The sequence below is a fragment of the Homalodisca vitripennis genome, chromosome 4, assembly GCF_021130785.1.
Source record: "Homalodisca vitripennis isolate AUS2020 chromosome 4, UT_GWSS_2.1, whole genome shotgun sequence".
Classification (NCBI taxonomy): Eukaryota; Metazoa; Arthropoda; class Insecta; order Hemiptera; family Cicadellidae; genus Homalodisca; species Homalodisca vitripennis.
The window spans coordinates 29,838,169-29,857,781 of NC_060210.1; the positions used below are offsets into that span (position 1 = coordinate 29,838,169).

At 33.4% G+C, this 19,613-nt stretch overlaps 1 protein-coding gene across 1 annotated transcript in view; it reads left to right on the top strand.

The window, feature by feature from the left end:
- LOC124359094 (WD repeat-containing protein 3) overlaps positions 1–19,613 on the top strand; it is a 40,542-nt gene that overhangs the window by 19,821 nt on the left and 1,108 nt on the right. The window contains exons 4-13 of the mRNA XM_046811530.1: positions 240–437; positions 1,446–1,607; positions 2,350–2,552; positions 3,477–3,612; positions 7,170–7,372; positions 8,494–8,689; positions 10,851–11,078; positions 12,704–12,973; positions 14,464–14,700; positions 15,647–15,816. Of these exons, the coding sequence (XP_046667486.1) occupies positions 240–437; positions 1,446–1,607; positions 2,350–2,552; positions 3,477–3,612; positions 7,170–7,372; positions 8,494–8,689; positions 10,851–11,078; positions 12,704–12,973; positions 14,464–14,700; positions 15,647–15,816 (2,003 nt within the window). The remainder of the gene's footprint in view (positions 1–239; positions 438–1,445; positions 1,608–2,349; positions 2,553–3,476; positions 3,613–7,169; positions 7,373–8,493; positions 8,690–10,850; positions 11,079–12,703; positions 12,974–14,463; positions 14,701–15,646; positions 15,817–19,613) is intronic.

A 19,613-nucleotide genomic window follows, 5' to 3' on the forward strand; every position in this document is an offset into this window, starting at 1 on the left:
GTTCACATCATATTGCTTTAATTTTGTTTCAAATTTATTGTAATTTAGTAATATTTCGAAATCAAAAGAATTTAATATAAAATGAAAAGATTATCAGATCAATATCGATGTATGCAACATTTGAAATTTCAGCTACAAATATTTGCTCTATCTTATAAATTGCGTTACTTAATTTTAATAAAACCTTACATTTTTTAATTGTTTGTATATGTATATTAATTTAAATGTATGATTTTCAGGACACAGAAATTGTAGTGTGGGATTTGGTTGCGGAAAGGGGAATTGTGAGGCTTAGTGGACACAAAGGTGTAGTCACTCAGGTTCAATTCTTGGGTGACAAGGACATCTTGGTCTCTGCATCTAAGGACACATTTATCAAATTATGGGATATTGCTACTGGCCACTGCTTCAAGACTATCGATGGGCACATACATGAGGTTAGATCACATAATAACATTAACCTATTCATCATGATCAATGTCAAGTACTGATTTCAGTTAACCTCTTGACCGCTGTAGATTGTATAGTCAACCGAGCCAGTTATGCTGAATTTTTCTTAGTTGAACTTGCTTGGACGCTGTGACACCACGATATTTTCATTCACCTTTGGTAACAATATATGTTATATACAACTATTTTGTTGCTTTTGTTAATTATTTTCTAGTGTGTTTAGATTTCACCCATAAAAACAATCCATGAAAAAATATTGGCCTATTTTTATCAGAATAAAAATAACACAGTTTATTCCACAGTCTTTTTACTATAGGAGAATTTTAGAATACTTTCCCCTTGTACTTTACATTAAACACATTTATTTTGACAGCCACAACCAGTTTGTATAACATTTAAAACCTTTTAATGATCACTTTCAGCTTGCCCACCCATAGATTCAAGACCTATATATATATATATATATATATATATATACAGGGTGTTTGAAAAGTATGGGTACGGCTTAATATTTTAAAAAACCATAGGAGATAACATCTATAAACTTTGCACAGTGTCATATGGCTATGTAAACTATTTTTCCTTGCTATTACCATGACATGCCAATCATGGGGGGGACGGCCCACAGAGGAAAAAAACATGTATGAGATATTAATAGGACAGGAAAGGGTTAAGTAAATATGAGAGGTTTGTAGTATAAAAAAATAATAGAAATAAAATGAAAAATGTAAGATTAATCTTCAAGGAACCAGACATAGTGATCCAAGCAAATGTATGAGAATGGGGTGGGTAGGCTCAGAAGTGATCAGAAAAGAAAACAATGAAGAAATTTGGAACAATATTCTAGGAAGTATATTTATATATGACTTGAATATGTACTTTCAAATATATTTAAAACTTGAACACATGAATGTTAGTTCCAATTTGAACATGCTGATCGTGGAACACACTTTGTTCCACTTAGTATAAATGTTTAGTTATATTTATCGCCACAGGTTTGGGGACTTTGCCTTGTGCGGGAAAATGACTTCATCGTCAGCGGAAGTGCAGACAACCAGTTGCGGGTCTGGCAGGTGTCTGAAGCCAAAGGAGGAGATGACCAGTCTGAGAAAGAGAATCAGATTCTGGTCGGGGAAGATGACTGTACTAGTAGATTGGTAAGTTGTCTCTTCAACTTCTATAAGAACTCTATTATCAAAAACTTGAAAAGTAAGCTTGTTTTATATTGAGCAACAAATGAATTAAAATTGTGAGTGAAGTACACTTTCTAATTGAGAAGTGGTTTTGTTTGTAAGACATAACGTAGCTATGGTGAGAAGGGTTCATTCAATGTGAATGTTGAGCTTAGCTTCAGGTTACTACTTTATTTGCTCCACCGTGCTTTGGGGTCGTGAATAAAACATCGTAATACACTCAATATTGTGCACTTGATGAGACAATAAAAACCTAGATTGCACTTGATTTTGTGATCTAGGTGTTTATGATGTCAAAACGATGCAGAGTTTGATTTGAGCATCTTCATAACCAACTTTTCTTATCTCTTCAGATTTCTGGATGTCTGTGACAGCGCCAGATTTCAGATGCTGAATTAAATGGAAGATGAGCTGGGGCAACTTTCTAAGATTATGCAATTCAATTCTTACTGTTCAAGTAATTTAAAAGTACTGTTCACGTAACATTATCAAATATTTGAGAAATACAATATATAGAAACATACAAAAGTTAGAGTTTAGGGGTAAAATGTAGTACCTCACATAACAAGTTTTGGGTATTGATTCATTTTTGACATAACTCGTGCTTTTGTTCAAACTCTAAGAAGAAAGTTCCAAAAGAGCTCATATTCTCATTATTAATTCCACACATATTGTATTTACTATCTAAGTCATATTTTTGTGGCAGTCTCCTGTGGTCTGCACCAAGTCTGGTTCCATCCTGAGAACAGGAAAAGATCGAGTGGTCTCTCTTAGAACTGATCCAGACTGTACCATCCTGGCAGTTCATGGCACCAAGAACACTGTGGAGTTATTCCAGTTCCTAACCAAGGAAGAAGCCAATCACAAACACAAAAAGAGACGCCAGAGGGAACGGAAGAAGGCAGCTAAGTAAGTTTATGTGAATTACAAAAATATGTGTAAAAGCTCAAATCTAATGGTTTTCTTTTCTTTTCCTATTAACATCTATAAATAATATAAATATAATACATAATATAAATAGAAATAGCAAAGGAAAAGTACAGTCCGGGTGTCCTACGAAGAGGTTTAAATGTTTTATTTTATATTACTTGCCCATTTATGCAACTAACATTTTCAAGCTCTATACAATTAATTAAATAGGTTTTAAAAATATGCTGTGAAAATTTCAGCTCTCTAGCAATTGTAGATTATTACAACACCAGTAATTCACACATTCTTGAAGACACTTTTCAAATCAAAAGGAATTACTGTTTGGACAGCTATTAAGCACTATATATATATATATATATATATATATATATATATATATATATATATATATATTGCTTAATTTATATTTTGAATACATTTTAAAATACCTTGCATGGAGCTCTAAATCAGCCCAACACCACAAGATGAAGTGACCGCCAGTTTCAGAGTTATAATCTTGAGATGTAAACTCTTGTTGAGATGGATTCTCTCTTTGGAAATAATTATATTATTATAGTGGTTCTAATAAAATGAATAATGCATATTTAAGTTGTTTACAAATGCATATTAAACAAATAAATTAATTATATCACTACTTTGGCATATCTATTTTGGAACATAAGTTACAACTTTGTTGCATGCCTATATTGAAATATAAACTGAGGAGTTGACATTTTGTGTGATGTGATATTTCATGTTTTATTTTTAAGGGATTAAGGGAGTTCAATTCAGTCATAAATATTAACTAGAGTAACATAATAATTAACTAACAACCTTTAAAATAATCTAGGAAACAATAAAATTATTACTGTAGTTGTTTATAGATTTGGTGAGCAATAATAACTGATATGAGATATTTTTCAGGCTGGGCAAGGAGGTGACAGAGGGGGAAGACAAACAAGTGAATCTCGAAGACACTGTGAGGAGGCTGCCTCTCATAAAGTGTTCTGCCAAGCCCAAATCAGTTCATCTTGTGGTGGGAAAGGGCTCTCAGCTCAGGGTAAGTTGGAATCCAAGAACATACTTTTTAATTATTAAAATAGGTTTAAATTTTGTTAGAATTGTCTAATAACCTAATGGTGCTTTATCCAAGATTTAAATTGGGTTATAAGTTAACTCCAGACAGATGATATCTGACATTTACTCATATTTTGAATGGTATTTAATAGGGAGTGCTAGATTTAGCAATGGATGGATTCGTCTCAAATCCATAAATGTGTTACTTCAGAAACTTTGATTTTAGTGTCTCAATGCTAATGAACTTTCAAAAATACAGCAATCAGAAAGCTTGATTAATGAACATTAAGTACAGAATAAGTGTCAACATTTCGTATAGAATCAGATAAAAAAGTTAATGAAAATGCATGGTTATGTGTTTCTTGGAAATTCTTTAGCACAGGTCAAACACTCTTCTAGGCTGTAGACAGGTTCCCCCAGTAACCAAGTCTTCAGTCTTCTCTTTAGATTTTCTGGACTGTCTTCCTTCATCTTAGGTTGGAGTAGATTCTAGAGTTTTGCTCCTGTATAATTATGGTTTATTTTTAGAGAAAAGGGATGTTCTATGTATTGCCAGACTGAAGTCTCGGGCATGTCTGGTTTGAAGGCCATGCAGATCACAATTTTTCTTGTTCTTGTTTCAAAGCATGTACAATTACATAAATAGCCACAACAGTCAACATTTCTAGTGTTTTTAAAAGCTTGGCTGCAACTATCTTGCCATTAGAGGTCAGCTATAATCCTGATAGCTCACTTTTGAATGAGCAAGATATGCTGAAGGTCCTTTGCTGATGAACCACTCCATATAATCACTACATATCTAATGTGTGATTAATCAATATGGGCGTCCCATGAAAGTCTGTTGTCAAGAGTCACTCCAAGATGCCTTGTCTGGTCAACATTAGTAATGTTGGGTGTCCCAGAGATGTTTGTCTATGAGTTTACCCAAAATCATTTGAGTTATTTTTCCTTCATTAAATACAAGGTTGCTGTTTTCTATACAGTAGTCGTGAGCTATGTTAACTGCTATATGTAGCAACTTCCAAAGCTTCAGTATTTTTATTGTTTGTTAGCAGAACGGTGTCATCAGCAAACATGATTATCTGTCTATAAGATTCCATGAACATTAAAAGGTCACAAGTGAAAATAAACGAGACAGTCCCCAACACTGAGCCTTAGGGAACTCCTCTTGTGAGTTCTCGTGAAGTAGATCTTGTGATTATAGTTGTTCCATCAACAGTTTGCTTTATTTAAACTATTTATCTTCGTTCATTAAGAAACCCTTGTGAAACCACTGGAGTGCAACATTTTTAACCCCTAAGTTGTCAAGCTTTGTTAAAATTAAACTATGGTCAAGACAATCAAATGTGCTACTGACTGTGTTATCGACTTCAATGCTGTCAATATTCTCTACAAGTTCTGTATGAATGGTTATTGTTGATTTTCCTGGTAGAAAGGTATGCTGTTCTGCAGATAAGATTTGATTTTTTTCGTCAAGTTGGTCTCCGTAATTATGCAGAGGGTGTATTTTGGAGTCTTAAGCTCATCAGGAGTCCTTGTAAAAGCGATCTATTAATAATGTCTGTTAGGGGATGACAATGTGTCCATTGTTAAGGTAATTCTGTCTAATGGTTGGAGAACTATCTTACAGGAAGAGAGCATATTGTTCGAATAAAACGAAAATTGATGGAACAGAGATGACAGAAAAATATAGGCTCTTAGCTTTTAAAATAAGTGTTCCATAAGGTTTCATTCGGCCACTATCCCATTCTATTTTTCTCTTTACTGTTGACCTACCTAAATATATAGCTAATATCAGGTACCAAATTATGTATGGCAATGACACAACTAGTTGTCTGTTCACTTTGCAGTCACTGTGGAAAGCAGGTATGCCAATTCACGTATTCACTTTTTTCTAGACAATTATCACTTTGTAACTGTTGATAATGTATGTGTACTATATTTGTATGTATCTATGGAGACTTTTAGTCTGCTGAAGGGAGTGGAGGGAGGGACTTATCTGAGGTTTAAGTTTGGTGGATTTCTTGATTTTCTCACCCATTGGTATGCTAGTTCCCTTCTTCTTAACTGTAAGGGATTTTATTTTTATGGTAATAATTTTTCTAATGTGGATTTAAAACAGTTTTGAAGTCTTTGATGTTGTGGCTTGCAGCATGTTGGGGGACTGGTTTATCTTTGTAGGCTACTTTGACATCGTGTCTGTGCCTATTCGCTCTTGTTCTTAGGCTATGAGTTGTGAGGCCTACATATTGTGCTGGACAATGTTGGCATTGGAGTTGGTAAATTAGATTTTCTGTAGAGCAAGTGTTGTGTCCTTTTATCTTAAAATCCTCCTTTGTTGATAAACTTGTGAATATGTTAGTGGGTTAGTTTATGGGATATGTTTTGCATATTTTTGTTATTGCATGGCAACGAACCTTGGGTTGCATTTGGACTGTTTTTACCAACACTTGACTGTTGGTGTGTTGGAACCAGGGATTTTAGGATTTTAGATTTTTCAGACTGCTATCTACTTTATATTGCAGAGATTATAGGGTATTAGATTTATCAACTGATGTTGCTGTATTAAACTATATATTTTATGTTGTTGTGCTTTGAAATTTAGTATTAGCAAAGTATAAAGACATTACCTTATCATAGGAAGAAGAAAAATTACCAAATAATTTCCAATTAACAACTTTAATTACGAAACACTCAAGAATAATTACAATAATATTACATAAGTCAAAGTTAGTATACATTTCTTTATTTTGTCTTTTGACTATAATTGTAAATATTCTTTTACTAATCATATTTTTATTACACTTGGAGCAGAATGTTATGAACCATGGGACCCTCTATTCACTTAGCAATTTCTTAATATAGATAATTATCAAAAAATAAAAATGTTGTGTCCTTAGTAGAAGCATTAAATATAAAACAAATATAATTTTAAAAACAAATTAACTTGATCTTTAAATTTAAACCTACTTAATTTATTATTTGACCTATTCTTAATTACCTTGGTTTTATACATACAAATCGATTAGAGGCAAAAGCTGTTTAAAAATAAAAATGTGTTAAAAAATGTTGGTTTTACATTGGAATGTTAAAAATGTTATATTTTAAATTGCTGTTTGTAAATGTTATAAAAACCAAAACGAAATGTTAGGATTTAATAAGCTTTAAAATGATAAACAAGATAACCCGTGTAATCATTTGATGTTTACATTGATTTGATTGATTTGAGATTCCTACTGTATAACCCACAGTTTCTGGCACACCCTGTATTTAAAAATATTTGTACTATGTCCCTGAAGTATGATTTGTTGTGTAAATGTAATCATATTGTGTTTATTATCTGTGTTAATATATGTGTATTTTGTTAGTATAATCAAATTTATCAAAATTATTGTTATTTATCAAATATATTGTTTATACATTTTTGAAACCATATCTTTTTATTTTCTGATTTTGTAAACATTTTGTGTACCAAATGATATGTATCCTAGATAAATCTTGGATCTATGGTGATTACAAATATTTGCTGTTCTGTCACAGGTTGCAGTGAGCCTGAATAATAACACCATTGAATTGTACACACTGGATGTGTCAAATACTAATAATGTCGCACATGCGGAGGTGACTTTTCTGCGCAGCATCTCCACACATGGGCACCACTCAGAGGTGCGCAGTGTGGCGTTCAGCTCTGACAACTTGGCCATTGTGTCCGGCAGTGGTGACCAGGTCAAGATGTGGAACAGGTATGCCATGATGCCCATTGGGTGTTTTAAAACGATTTTTGAACAGAGTGTAGGGTTTTATTGTTTACTTCATTGTCTCAAAACTTTTAATCTTTTCACAAACTAAAAAGTAGAAAAATGTTTGGTTGTAAATTGATAATGTGAAAATTAAAGTTATTAAATATTTTAATATCAGGAAAATGTGGACCTGAATTAGTCCGTTAGATGTATGAATTTAAAATGGTATTCAATTTTTGAATTTTGTAGAGTATTTTTAAATTAATTTCACTTTAAAGACAAATTAAGAATCCCAAAAGACAAGGTGTATGTCTCCCAAAAGATTGCCACAGGATCGACACACTGTCCCTAGGCAAATTTACAGATGAAATCAGAGATGGAGTACAGAAGTCACCCTGAGAGTCACTGGCAGTAGGGGGAACCGGTAGTTGCGTGAGAAAACCACATCTGTCCAGAGTCATGAGAGATGAACTCCACAAATTAATTTAAATGTGGATCAAGGAGTTTCTTGAAAATACATGTACTTTTGTATTACTGAATTTACATAGTTTTAAATAGAGAAAAGGGCAACGGACATGTGTTGGGCTCAAAATGAGCAACGAGATCGAGACAACCACACAGTGATTCACATTATGGAATGCCGGCTGGGGGTGAAGTGAGTAGTGATGCCTTAACGATCACTTGATGGCATTACAATCTAGAAGGGTATTTAAAATTGCCTCGACCAATGGGGAGCAATCACCCAATTAAACTAATCTAACAATAATATTACATTTTATATTACAAAGAAACACAGTTGTAAATACTGTGCAATTTCATAAAATTTAGTTCTTTTTAATAAGTTTATACATTTTGTGACTTTACAACAGTGATCGTTATGATTTCATGAAATAAATATTTTGTACACAGAGTAAAAGTATTTGGAGGAACTATGCAGTGTCAGGATTAACAGATCAGGATTATGCTTGAAAGTTGGGTAAATTCAAATGGGTTAGTTATTCCTACAGAGGTCCTTACTATAAATTCTTTCTTGTAGTTGGTCCTCTTCTCTTATATCACTTATAATTCTATTTTTCTGTTTGTTTTACTGGTGATTTGTTGATTAATAATATTATTATTCCCAGGCCGTCACTGGCCTGTCTACACACTGTAGACACCAGCTACGTGTTGTCAGTCATGTTTGTGCCAGGAGACAGACATGTCTTGGCTGGCTGCAAAGATGGGCAACTCCTCATCATCGACATCGCAGTTGGGGACATTCTGGAGAACATTCCTGCTCACACATCAGAACTGTGGTCCATCTGTCATCTACCTGATCAGGTACTAGAGTCACTGTAGCTTTTGTACAGTACAGTACAATACAAAGATCTGTCACAGGTTTAATTTGATATACATTGCTGGTACAAAATTACCGATGTTTTGCAAAGCAAAAAAAACACTGAAATTTAAACAAGAAACATCCACTTATACTGTACATAAATTTAATTCTTGTTAATATTACATCTTGATAGCAATGTTGCACAATTGGCCCACTCCCTGTTTGTATTATACACTTGAGGTTTCCAATATATTTAAAAATCCGATCTGGGAAGTGAATCAGAAATTATTGAAAGGTAAAATCAACTGATTGGTTGATCCATATCCTGTTCATGGCACATGATGGGAATTAATTAGTGAGGCAACTATGGCTCATATTGATAATGGTGTGAGAAGTGGTGTAATCTTTAACAATCATCTCATATTGTAGGTAATAACTAACTTTATGAAAGAATACAGGATTTTAGACATTTTCCATCGTTATATGTTACAAAAGGTGGCATTACATGTTGTAACGATGGCAAATGTCCAAAATCCTGTTATCCTTTCAAACCTTTAAACATCAATAACAAACTTTAAACAAAGTATCTTTATGAGTAGTGTAAGTTTATAGCTTGCTGTGTATATCAATGTTCATGTAAAGATGGATTGTACTCAACACTAACAAATATGAAATGAGCAGTTAAATATTTTTTAGATGTAACAAAAATTTGGAATTAATTCGAATACTGAAAAGTAGAGATAAATACTGTCTAAGTATGAAGAATTACTTATTTTTCTCTTCTACTTTATTTAGGATTAGCCACACCACACATGTCGTAACAGGCTTCACTGAGCTTGCATGCGCAATTTCAAATCTACAGCTCATTCCATTATTGAAATGTCCTGTGGACAGATAGACAGACAGACATTCATAATGTTAAAAAATAAGTTGACACAAAAATTACACATCATGGAATTCTTTTGTGTAGAAATGAAATTTCATGCAAAAGATCATATTTACATGTGAAATCTTTCCTGACATATTATCTAGCCACATGATATATTCAGATTTGTTTTACATTAAATTGGGTTACATATCAGTGTTTAAATAATACAAGTCTACACACCAAATTACTATAAAATTATGTGTATGTGTTGGTATAGTTCGGCTACACGTGTTAATATATCACAAGTTGAATTTCTTATGGGTGTATTGAGTTTGTTACAAATTAATTAATTTTGCTATTATCTCGATGCTATCATGGTTATCCAGTGTTAGACCAGTTTAAAAACATCCACTAATGCTCAACAAAATCACATGGAATGACATGCACGAGTCATCTACGTCATTGTTTCTCATATATAATTGAAAGTTCATGCATAATCTAAGTCTATAGAGTTTGTTTGTTTTCGAAATATCGACAGACAGACAGAAGTTAACATTTTTCAAGCCCCATGAGTGATTTGTTAAAGTTCAGCCACTTTATATTCTTTTCGTTTTGATACAAAATCATACATTAGGTGTACTACGAAATCATATAAGTTAACATGTTTTATGGGCGACAGAAGAAAGGAGAATTAATGAACAAAAATATTATTTTCTTGTGTCATAAACAGAGTTATTAAATTATTAATATGTAGGTGTTTTATATTGTTCTAGCTACTAGAGCTAGTTATGAAAAGTAACTTCAATTTGCTCACCGAACAGGAGTGGAAGGGATAGCACGATTTTTGATGCATTAGCGTGCACATCGAGTCAGTCAAATCAGTAGTTTTCTGTATTATTTCAAAATGTTTTCTGCCACTGACGAAAGTCTCACCATGTGTCTTATTAAAGGTTTATTTCTAAAGCAATTTGTATGGTATAGGGCAAAAAGTAAATATGATTTGGATAGCAAAGCAAATGTGATTAAATTTTTAGTTTAACTGTTTCTATTGTGTAAAACATAATATATCACCAGTGAAAAGTCACTGTCAAGAACTAGAGCAATCATAAAACTGCTCTTCTTGTGTGTGCACTCATTGTAGAAATCAGATATGGTAAAATGGCTTAACAGAAAGAATAAGGTCTAATGTACTAATTTAAAGCTCCAGAAGACATTTTCTCTTAATTTGTAAAATATTTATAATGGCAGTAAGTTGTAAGGGGTTTGCTACATGTGACCAAATAATTGTTTACCAGACAGGGGTTGTGACGGGTGGAGGAGATAATACTGTCAAGTTCTGGCAGTTGGAGTTAGTGCCAGATACCGTGACCAACACCAGAGCCAAGGTGCTCAGCTTGCTACATACTCGCACACTGCAAGTTGATGAACCCGTGCTGTGTGTCCGTGTATCAGCTAACTCCAAACTGATAGCAGTCGCACTTCTGGACTCCACTGTCAAGATCTTCTTTATGGACACTCTCAAGGTTAGTACTTATAATTGTTTTTTTTTTTTTTTTGGTACATTGATTTAAGAAAATTTAAACCTTTCTGAATAGAGACAGAAAATTTATCTTTAAATATGCAAGTAAATCTTCCCACAGTAAAATGGCTACAATAAGTTGAGTACGTCATACAATTCTTATGTATGACGCTTTAAATACTGCCAAGACCAGAACTACTAATTTAGTATTCCTGGTAACTTGTAAATTGATTTTGTGTCTTAACACCACAGTAACTAGTTTTAGTCTAACATTGACTGAAAATTGCTCACCACAATAAGGCCAAAGTATTTCAAGATTAAATTTCATGTTAGCAATTATTTAACTCGGTTTGAACCAGAAAACCTTGATAGTCCAACAGTTTATATACATTAGATGTAATGTTGAAACATGAGAAAACCCAAGCTGCTTCAAATCACGGTAGGCTTCAATTCGACGTTCCTTTTGAAAGTCAGTGAGAGCACGAGGCCAAACTTGGCGGCAACCCTTTTCATGTTCAAGTCTTCGGTTAAAATCCGTTGAACTGAGCTCCATGACAGCCCACTAGTCTCTGATATTTGCTCGATAGTCTGTTGTCGGTCTGCAAGCACAATTTCTTTCACTTTCACAAGATTTCCGTCTGTTCGGGAAGTCGATGGTCATCCAGAACGAGGTTTGTCCTGAATTGACATGTCACCATTTTTAAACCGAGAAAACCATGTGTACACTTGGATTTTCCCCATAGCGTCGTCTTTGTAGGCTGTCTTCAACATTTCAAATGTTTCAGCGGCGTTTTTGCCAAGCAGAAAACAAAATTTCACAGCTGCAGGCTGTTCACTGAAGCTTGCCATTGTAAAAAACGGCACGATCACAAAACAGCACTAGCTAAAACTATTACTGCACAGGGACAGAACACGTCAGGTCAACGCAACAGGCGGCACTGAGCTGGCAAAGAGCAGCGGTGAGAATTTGTACTACGCAAGCTCCGCCTACGGCAGAGCTATTCTGGGAACTTTTGTGTACCCCCTCATACAGCAAAATTCTCTTTACTTAAAAAAACAGTACTATCATTAGGTAAAAAATACTTCATAAAAATGTTGTTTACTGTAAGTAAAATTTAATTTTTGTGTAGTCTTTGAATTTTTTTTTAATTAATGTTTTTTATTTTGACTTTTATATTTCTCTATGAAAAAATTATTTTTGAAAGAACTAGAATCTTTTCCCGGCTCTCAGAAATGTATAAAAAAGTTTCTTTCGGGATCTTTAATTTTCAACATCTTCTAGTGGAGGGTCCTTGAAGGAACCCCTTTCTTCTCAGAGATATCCCTTTAGTAAAGATTCCACTATCTCTAGTTCTAGAATTCAGGCACTGTATGTAGGCTATATATTTTAAAGTCTAAATTAGTAGGATTTTTCCAGCAGTGACGGCACTGAATACATTTTTGTGTTTCATTCCGGCTGTCTCTGTTACAGTGAATGCCCATGTTGCATTTTTCCTTATTTTACTTATAAAGATACAGCTGTCTAGACAGTGTTTCATATTAAACCAGCTTTTATTTGATCATAGTAAATCTTCTTTTAAAAATAAATATTTTTTTAATTTGATTTCTAACTCCTGTTTGTTTGACCAGTTCTTCTTGTCGCTGTACGGACATAAGCTGCCGGTGCTGTGTATGGACATCTCATCCGACTGTACCATGATAGCTACAGGCAGTGCTGATCGCAACATCAAGATCTGGGGCCTCGATTTTGGTGACTGTCATAAGTCCATATTTGCACATGATGACTCTGTGACAGGCCTAGCCTTTGTGCCGGACACCCACTACTTCTTCACTACAGGCAAGGACGGCAAGGTCAAAGAGTGGGACGCTGACAACTTCCAGAAGATCATCACTCTGGAGGTTAGTGTGGGCATGGAATATGAGATCAGTGAAGGAGTGAAAGTGTACACTCTGGCTTTCCTGCGTGATAAGAACTGATCATAGATATCAATTTTATAGTGATAGAACTAGACTTGACACAAGCTCTCTATTTATATCTCTAATAATTACTACAGATCAAATATTAAATTTTGGGTTATGTAGTTGTTTCTTAACCCTTTAAGTGGTATCTTATTGGATTTCTGACTATTTTTTGTTGTTTGTTAGGTAGGTTTTCCGACGATTGTGTACTGTTCTCATTTAAATCATGATTTAATGTTTACAAATACATTTAACCCAAATATAGTGTACATCAATGGAAAGACAAAATTCTGAACTTTCAAACATAACTGTCTGTTCTTCATTTGTGTACTAATAGTAAAAGAAAAAAGAATTATAAAGGTCCATGATTTATGGCAGTTGACCAGTTGCATCGTCAAAATTCAGTAACTTTGATAAATTCTATATGCGTTATAATTTTTTTAGAAAATTCGTAGTTGTAGCAATGAAACGTTCCATTTCTGGATTAGCTAAGGTTAATTAATTATGTGTTTGAATGTAGGAGTTATAGTTTTCATGCAACACATGTTTTGAAATTATGTCTTCATTTGAGAAATCTTACAAGCAAACAAAAGTTTTATCAGTCCAAAAACTGACGGACATTATTTTATTTGAACATACAATATAAAACAGTTTTTAGTAATGTTCTTTATACTAAACGAAAGCCAAAGATTTGTACTCTCGCATGACTATATCTGTAAAGTTTTCAGTCACCTGTTTTAAAGATCAAGACATAGCTGTTTCAAAATTTTTTGAACAAAATTTGCAACAAAATTTTTCTGTTGCATTACCTGATGACGAAGGTACTTCCAAGGCAGACCAAGTTGTTCATGTTTGGTGGACTTGATGACGTTGTGAAAGAACAGTAATACATAATTTCCTTTTATTATAACACATAATTTTAAATGTGAAATATTTTTGTTTAGTATATATTAACAGTAACCGTAAAATATAATATTGATTTGTGAACTGAATTTTCAAGTGTTTTTTTATGTTTTCAGGTAATTTTTTTAGACTTTGCTATGTAAAATATTATTTTTTATAAATTAATTTTTTTATTTGATGGAAACTATAGTGTTTTTAAGTCCTGTTATTCAGAATGTGGTTTTTCAAAATAAATAAAGGTTACAAGCAACCATTATAAGAAGTTGGTTACCAGTTGCATTGATAAAACAAGAATTAAATAGCAGGACCAGCACCTAATGCAAAAGTCACATAATATTTAGAAGGTAATCAATTCCTGAAAGATATTAAGCTATTAGCATAAAGCACTAAGTCTAAATTTGTTATGTAAAAAGTTAAAAAAATAACACCCATTTTTTGTTAAAACGTACTGTTATCAATATTCAGTCTCATGCATGGAAAAAACACTACATCCTTATACAAAATTTCAACTATCCATATTTCAACAGGGTCACCATGGAGAGGCGTGGGGGCTGGCAGTGAGTTCAAACGGCCAGTATGTGGTGTCGTGTGGACAGGACCGGGTGCTGCGTATGTACGAGCGGACCACAGAGCCACTGGTACTGGATGATGAACGTGAGGCTGAACTTGAAGCAGAAGAAGAGAATCTTGCCACTGGTCCTGACAGAGTTACGGCAACCAACCTCAACCTGGCTTCACGTAAAACTGTTACTGCTGAGAAAGCTGTGAGTGTCAACATAATATTTTGTGATAATTCTGTTATAAAATATATATTTTAAAGTAGTTAATTTACTTAGTGAAGAAATTTGCATACCAAGTTAATATCATAATATTACAAGAAGAAAAAAACAGATTAGACAGCAAAAGTTTAAAGTTTTTAGATTACTTATTTTCAAAGAGCTCATTTTGTCTTCAGATTTTAATGAGTAGAACAAGTATCAATGTTTTTAGATTACTTATTTTCAAAGAGCTCATTTTGTCTTCAGATTTTAATGAGTAGAACAAGTATCAATGCTAATCTCAATGTTCAATTGCCTGCAAATCGGTAATTTCAACTCTTCTACGTACCAGTTTGAATAAATATATTTAAGATTCACTAAAATGTGATTTAATATTAATTTCGAAATTGGTCTAAAGCTTCTGTATGATTAAGAGTTGACTTTATAAATTACCTGCAAATATTTTCTATGATATGTTACAATATAAGTCTAGGCCTATTTAAAAATAGGATTGTTTATATGTATTGTATACACACGCGGGCACGTGCACACACACACACACACACACACAAATTCATATACATATTAATACTTTGTAGGTTTGAGTCCCGACAGAACAAGTACTTTTTATAATTTAATCTGATATTATTTATTTGTGTATAGTAATTTTTATTTGTAAATAGGCCTATACTTAAATGTTAAAAAACTATCCTATATAAACTTTGGTGGTATAACAAAATTCTTATAATTGTAGCATTTTTTACTACTCTGAAGTTTACCATACAAATTGTAAAACTTGGATACTCCCAATTTTGCTCTTAGTCGCTTGACATCCGAAATGGTGTGCATAGTTCGAAGTCTTGGATTTTTTTTATTGCTCCCATGAGCTATGAATTATCCAAAGTTCCAGTATGTATAATATATGAAGACTATATAATGGTTTGTCTGGTAGGCTGAGCTCCTGTTGGAGTGCCTGGAAGTGGGGGGAGAGTATCGCATGGCAGTTGCAGACAGTGAGAGAGCAGGACAACCCCCTCCTACTGTGCCTGCCATCATGGCCGCCTTCAAAGCTAAGTCAGCTGACGACTATCTCATGGAGGTTATAAAGAGGATAAAGGCCAGGTAAGATCTGTTGATTTAGTTTTGTATAAAAGTTTACCAAAATTCATTACACAGTAAATCCTGGTATGCTCAATTACAGTTTCTTTACCTTTTGAAAACTACCAATGTCCGGTCTGAAGTGGGTTATTTATTGAATAATAAATTCAGTAAATTGTTATTAACCCTTTGAGCCCCGGACCTAAAAATATAGTTTGTGCAAATTTTTACCAAGTCTAGTTTTGCAAGTAACTGTCTAAAAACCCCAAGGCCTTTTCAGTGATTTTGTACGATTTCATTTGAAAAATCATACCATCACTAATATACTAGCTAATGAGCTAAATAATACATTAAAATGTTTGAAATAAGGTACTTTACAAATAAAAAATTCAATAAGGGCTAAAAAATGTTTGTGTACTTTTATATATGTAAAATAACGCATATGTGCAAACTAAAAGAAAAAGAAAAAAGTTACATTTAACATTTTTTAGAAATAAAACAAGGAACAATTAACCTGTGGGAAATAACTTTATTTCATTTGTCATGTTATTGCAAACATGGAAAAAAAATTTCAGACAGATTAGTTCAATAATAAATATTTTGTAAAATATTTTTTATAATGACACAAAAACCTGTGACGTACTAGGCCTAGGTTGTGTAACATTATTCTGAGCTGATGTAGATGGTATCTCAGGTGTTAAGTCTTTAGCACTAAATAGGCCTACATTTCTGCCATTGTCACTATCATATTTAGGATCATACGTCGGATCAAGGTCACTATCATCGTCAAAAATATCAGATAATACTGAATCGTCATCTGAAAAGTCAATATTCAATTGTCTGTCAATGTCACTTGAATGTTCTGCTAGGTTTGAGGGTACTTTGGGATTATACCGACCACACCCAGACATGAATCTTTATTTGACATTTCGCTTCTACTGATTACTAGATTAGCGTAGAACAATATTTCGGTAATATAAAACAGGAATTGTCTTATCGCAAACCCCTCCCCATCCTCAGACAGAGGTCAAAGTCGAGCGATCTAGTAGATAACGTGATTGCAGAGTCGCGTCGCTTTGTTGTACTTCCGTGTTTTACCTCTACATTTCTCCAAACACAAAAATTCAACAAAAACAAACATTACCAAACTAAAACTAAACTCTTTATTGAAAAAACACTCAAAACTTGCTTTTATTCTTGATCACATTCCGCCACCCAAAATGCAAGTGCCTCCAGTCATCAGCGCGGGCTTCGGCAGCACCCGCGCTGATGTCAACGAAAGAAAAACATCCCTCGAGATAGTACCTATCAGTAAAATATCAAATTCTAGAGGGGCTGATCAGAAATATAAATTGAATTTTAATGGAAAGGCAATTATGTACCTTGCAAATCATGTGATGCCGCGCGGCCTGCCGTAATCGGGATTCTCGAGAAAGATAAGATAACAGCGACAACAATACCGATCACAATACCTGGAAATGCTTGTAAGTTTGTAATTTTGTAATTACAGAGTTGTTTTTTCGTTCTATCATGTTTGTTTCTATAAATTTATATTTTTGTGTTCTTCATTCTGGTGTGGTCGGTATAATCCCAAAGTACCGGTTTGAGTCACCCATCATTTACAAAATAAAACAATATTTCATACTGAAAGTACCGAAACAATAATATAACTGTCTACTCACACAAACATAATGAACATCAACACAGTCTACTAAACGTAAACAATGTCACAGCAGATGCAGATGTTGTTCTTAGTAACAGCTGATCTTCTTACTCTCTCTTTAGGAGTAGTGTAAATATTATTTAGTAACATTTGACCATGAAATCATATTGTATATGTATGAAAATAAAATTATAAGTTCTAAAACCACTGGTGTCGCTAAAATTAAACACTTAAGAGCCATTTATAATAACTTATATCATGCCGACGACATATCGTCGGCTGGGGTTTCTCGCACTATTTTTACCGCCGGAATATCATTGGCCTGGGGTTTTTAGACAGTGAAATTTACCGACGATATACCGGCGGCTGGGGCTCAAAGGGTTAACACTGCTCGTGATATATTGTTTTTACCACATAGAATAAATTTTACCCTTTTCCACAAGAAGAGAATAAATTGAAGAATACAATTACAAAAAATTATACATATTATAGTAAGCTTTGAATTGTGAGGGTGTGAGATAGGAAACAAGTCTTGGTGAAACTACTCTCTGGTGAAGTTTAATTCATGTATTTGTAATGTGATATGCACATTTTCTAGATTTTTCTTTCAATTACCAAATTTTCTTATAACCAACAAGAAAGAACTCCTAGATTAATCGCAGTTCAACAGATTTGATACAATTTGAGTTTTATTAGGATTTAATTTAATTCAAATTTATTTCATTACAAAACTATATTACTATAACTAAGAAATGTAATAATACAACAGCAAAGACATATCAGTTTAGTGACAACTAATTACCTAATCGAGTCATAGTTTGTAACTCAATTTAGAGCCACAAGAGTGCACTAGTTACTAATGATGTGCACTTGTCATGACTAATAAAGAATAATATTAGAGAATGAATTTTCTAAAGCATCAAGAGAGAGCACAGATTGCCATAAAAACAACAAACACAATTACAACAGTTGAAGGTTTCATATATATTTTTGGTCCTTTAGTTAGAGATAGAATATACTGGACAGTTTTAACCCATTGCGGATCACTGACGAGCTGGGCTCGTCACGCAGCGGCCGGGCCTAACGGCACCATTGTTAGGCCCGGTGACGAGCTCAGGTCTCAAAAGCGGTCTGCTTACAAGTTTCCCTCCAAATAGTTCTTTTGATGTCTGATAGATTGGGCGATGGTCTTCACTTGTCAATTAAGTGTTTAAAAACGGTCTACGTTTAGAGTTTTCAAACATGCATGGTCATGAAATGGAATTTGGTCAATGTATGAGGTGTGTTTATTAACCAATTACCATTTTATGTTTATAACAAAAATACTATTATGTAACAATATTATTTTGTAATGAAATCCCACATTTTTATCTATAATTGAATTGCTGTCAATACTAAAGCACTATTAAAACAACCTATTAGATCTTGAGTGATGAGATCACTTTCCCATTTGCACATCATTTTTTTCTGTATACTTCTCAATTCTGACAATGATTTCCAAATGCTTTCACACCTGTAGTGCTAGGAAAACATGTAACTGCATGTATTTTACAGTCAGCAAGATTCTCAGCTTAAAGGAGGCATTTTAAATATCCATAATAAGTTGCAAACACAATCGATATTTACCATAATGCCATCTATAGCTTACTACAAATGAAGAGTGACAGTGCTCAAGCACACAGACCACAGCACTACAGCAACAGCATTTAAAAAGAACTTGCTAAAAAAAAATTCATTTCAAAGATACTACATATTCAATAAATCAGATAGCTAAAAGTAATCAGCTATTTATTTTCAATCAGAATAGCTAATAACAAGTAGTTTTATTGGTGAAATTACAATTACAGAGTATGTTACATTGTGATTTTTGGTTTGTTTGCAATAGCGGTGTACCAATGGACCTTGAGTCAGCGTCACTAAACCGATTATCTGTTTATCTTTTCCTTACCTGTGTGGTAGTCTGTACAGTAAAATTATTGCATTTCATACAACTCTTACAAATAGAATGTGTGTTATTTTAGATAATGAAATGTTTTACTAATGAAAATGTAGGCACCAATGCTTTTTTACTTTAATTTAAATTTATTTTAAATTCTAGTAATTTTCTTCAGAACCAATTTTTTTATACGTTGAGTTTTAGTGTAGAGAATTTTATTCT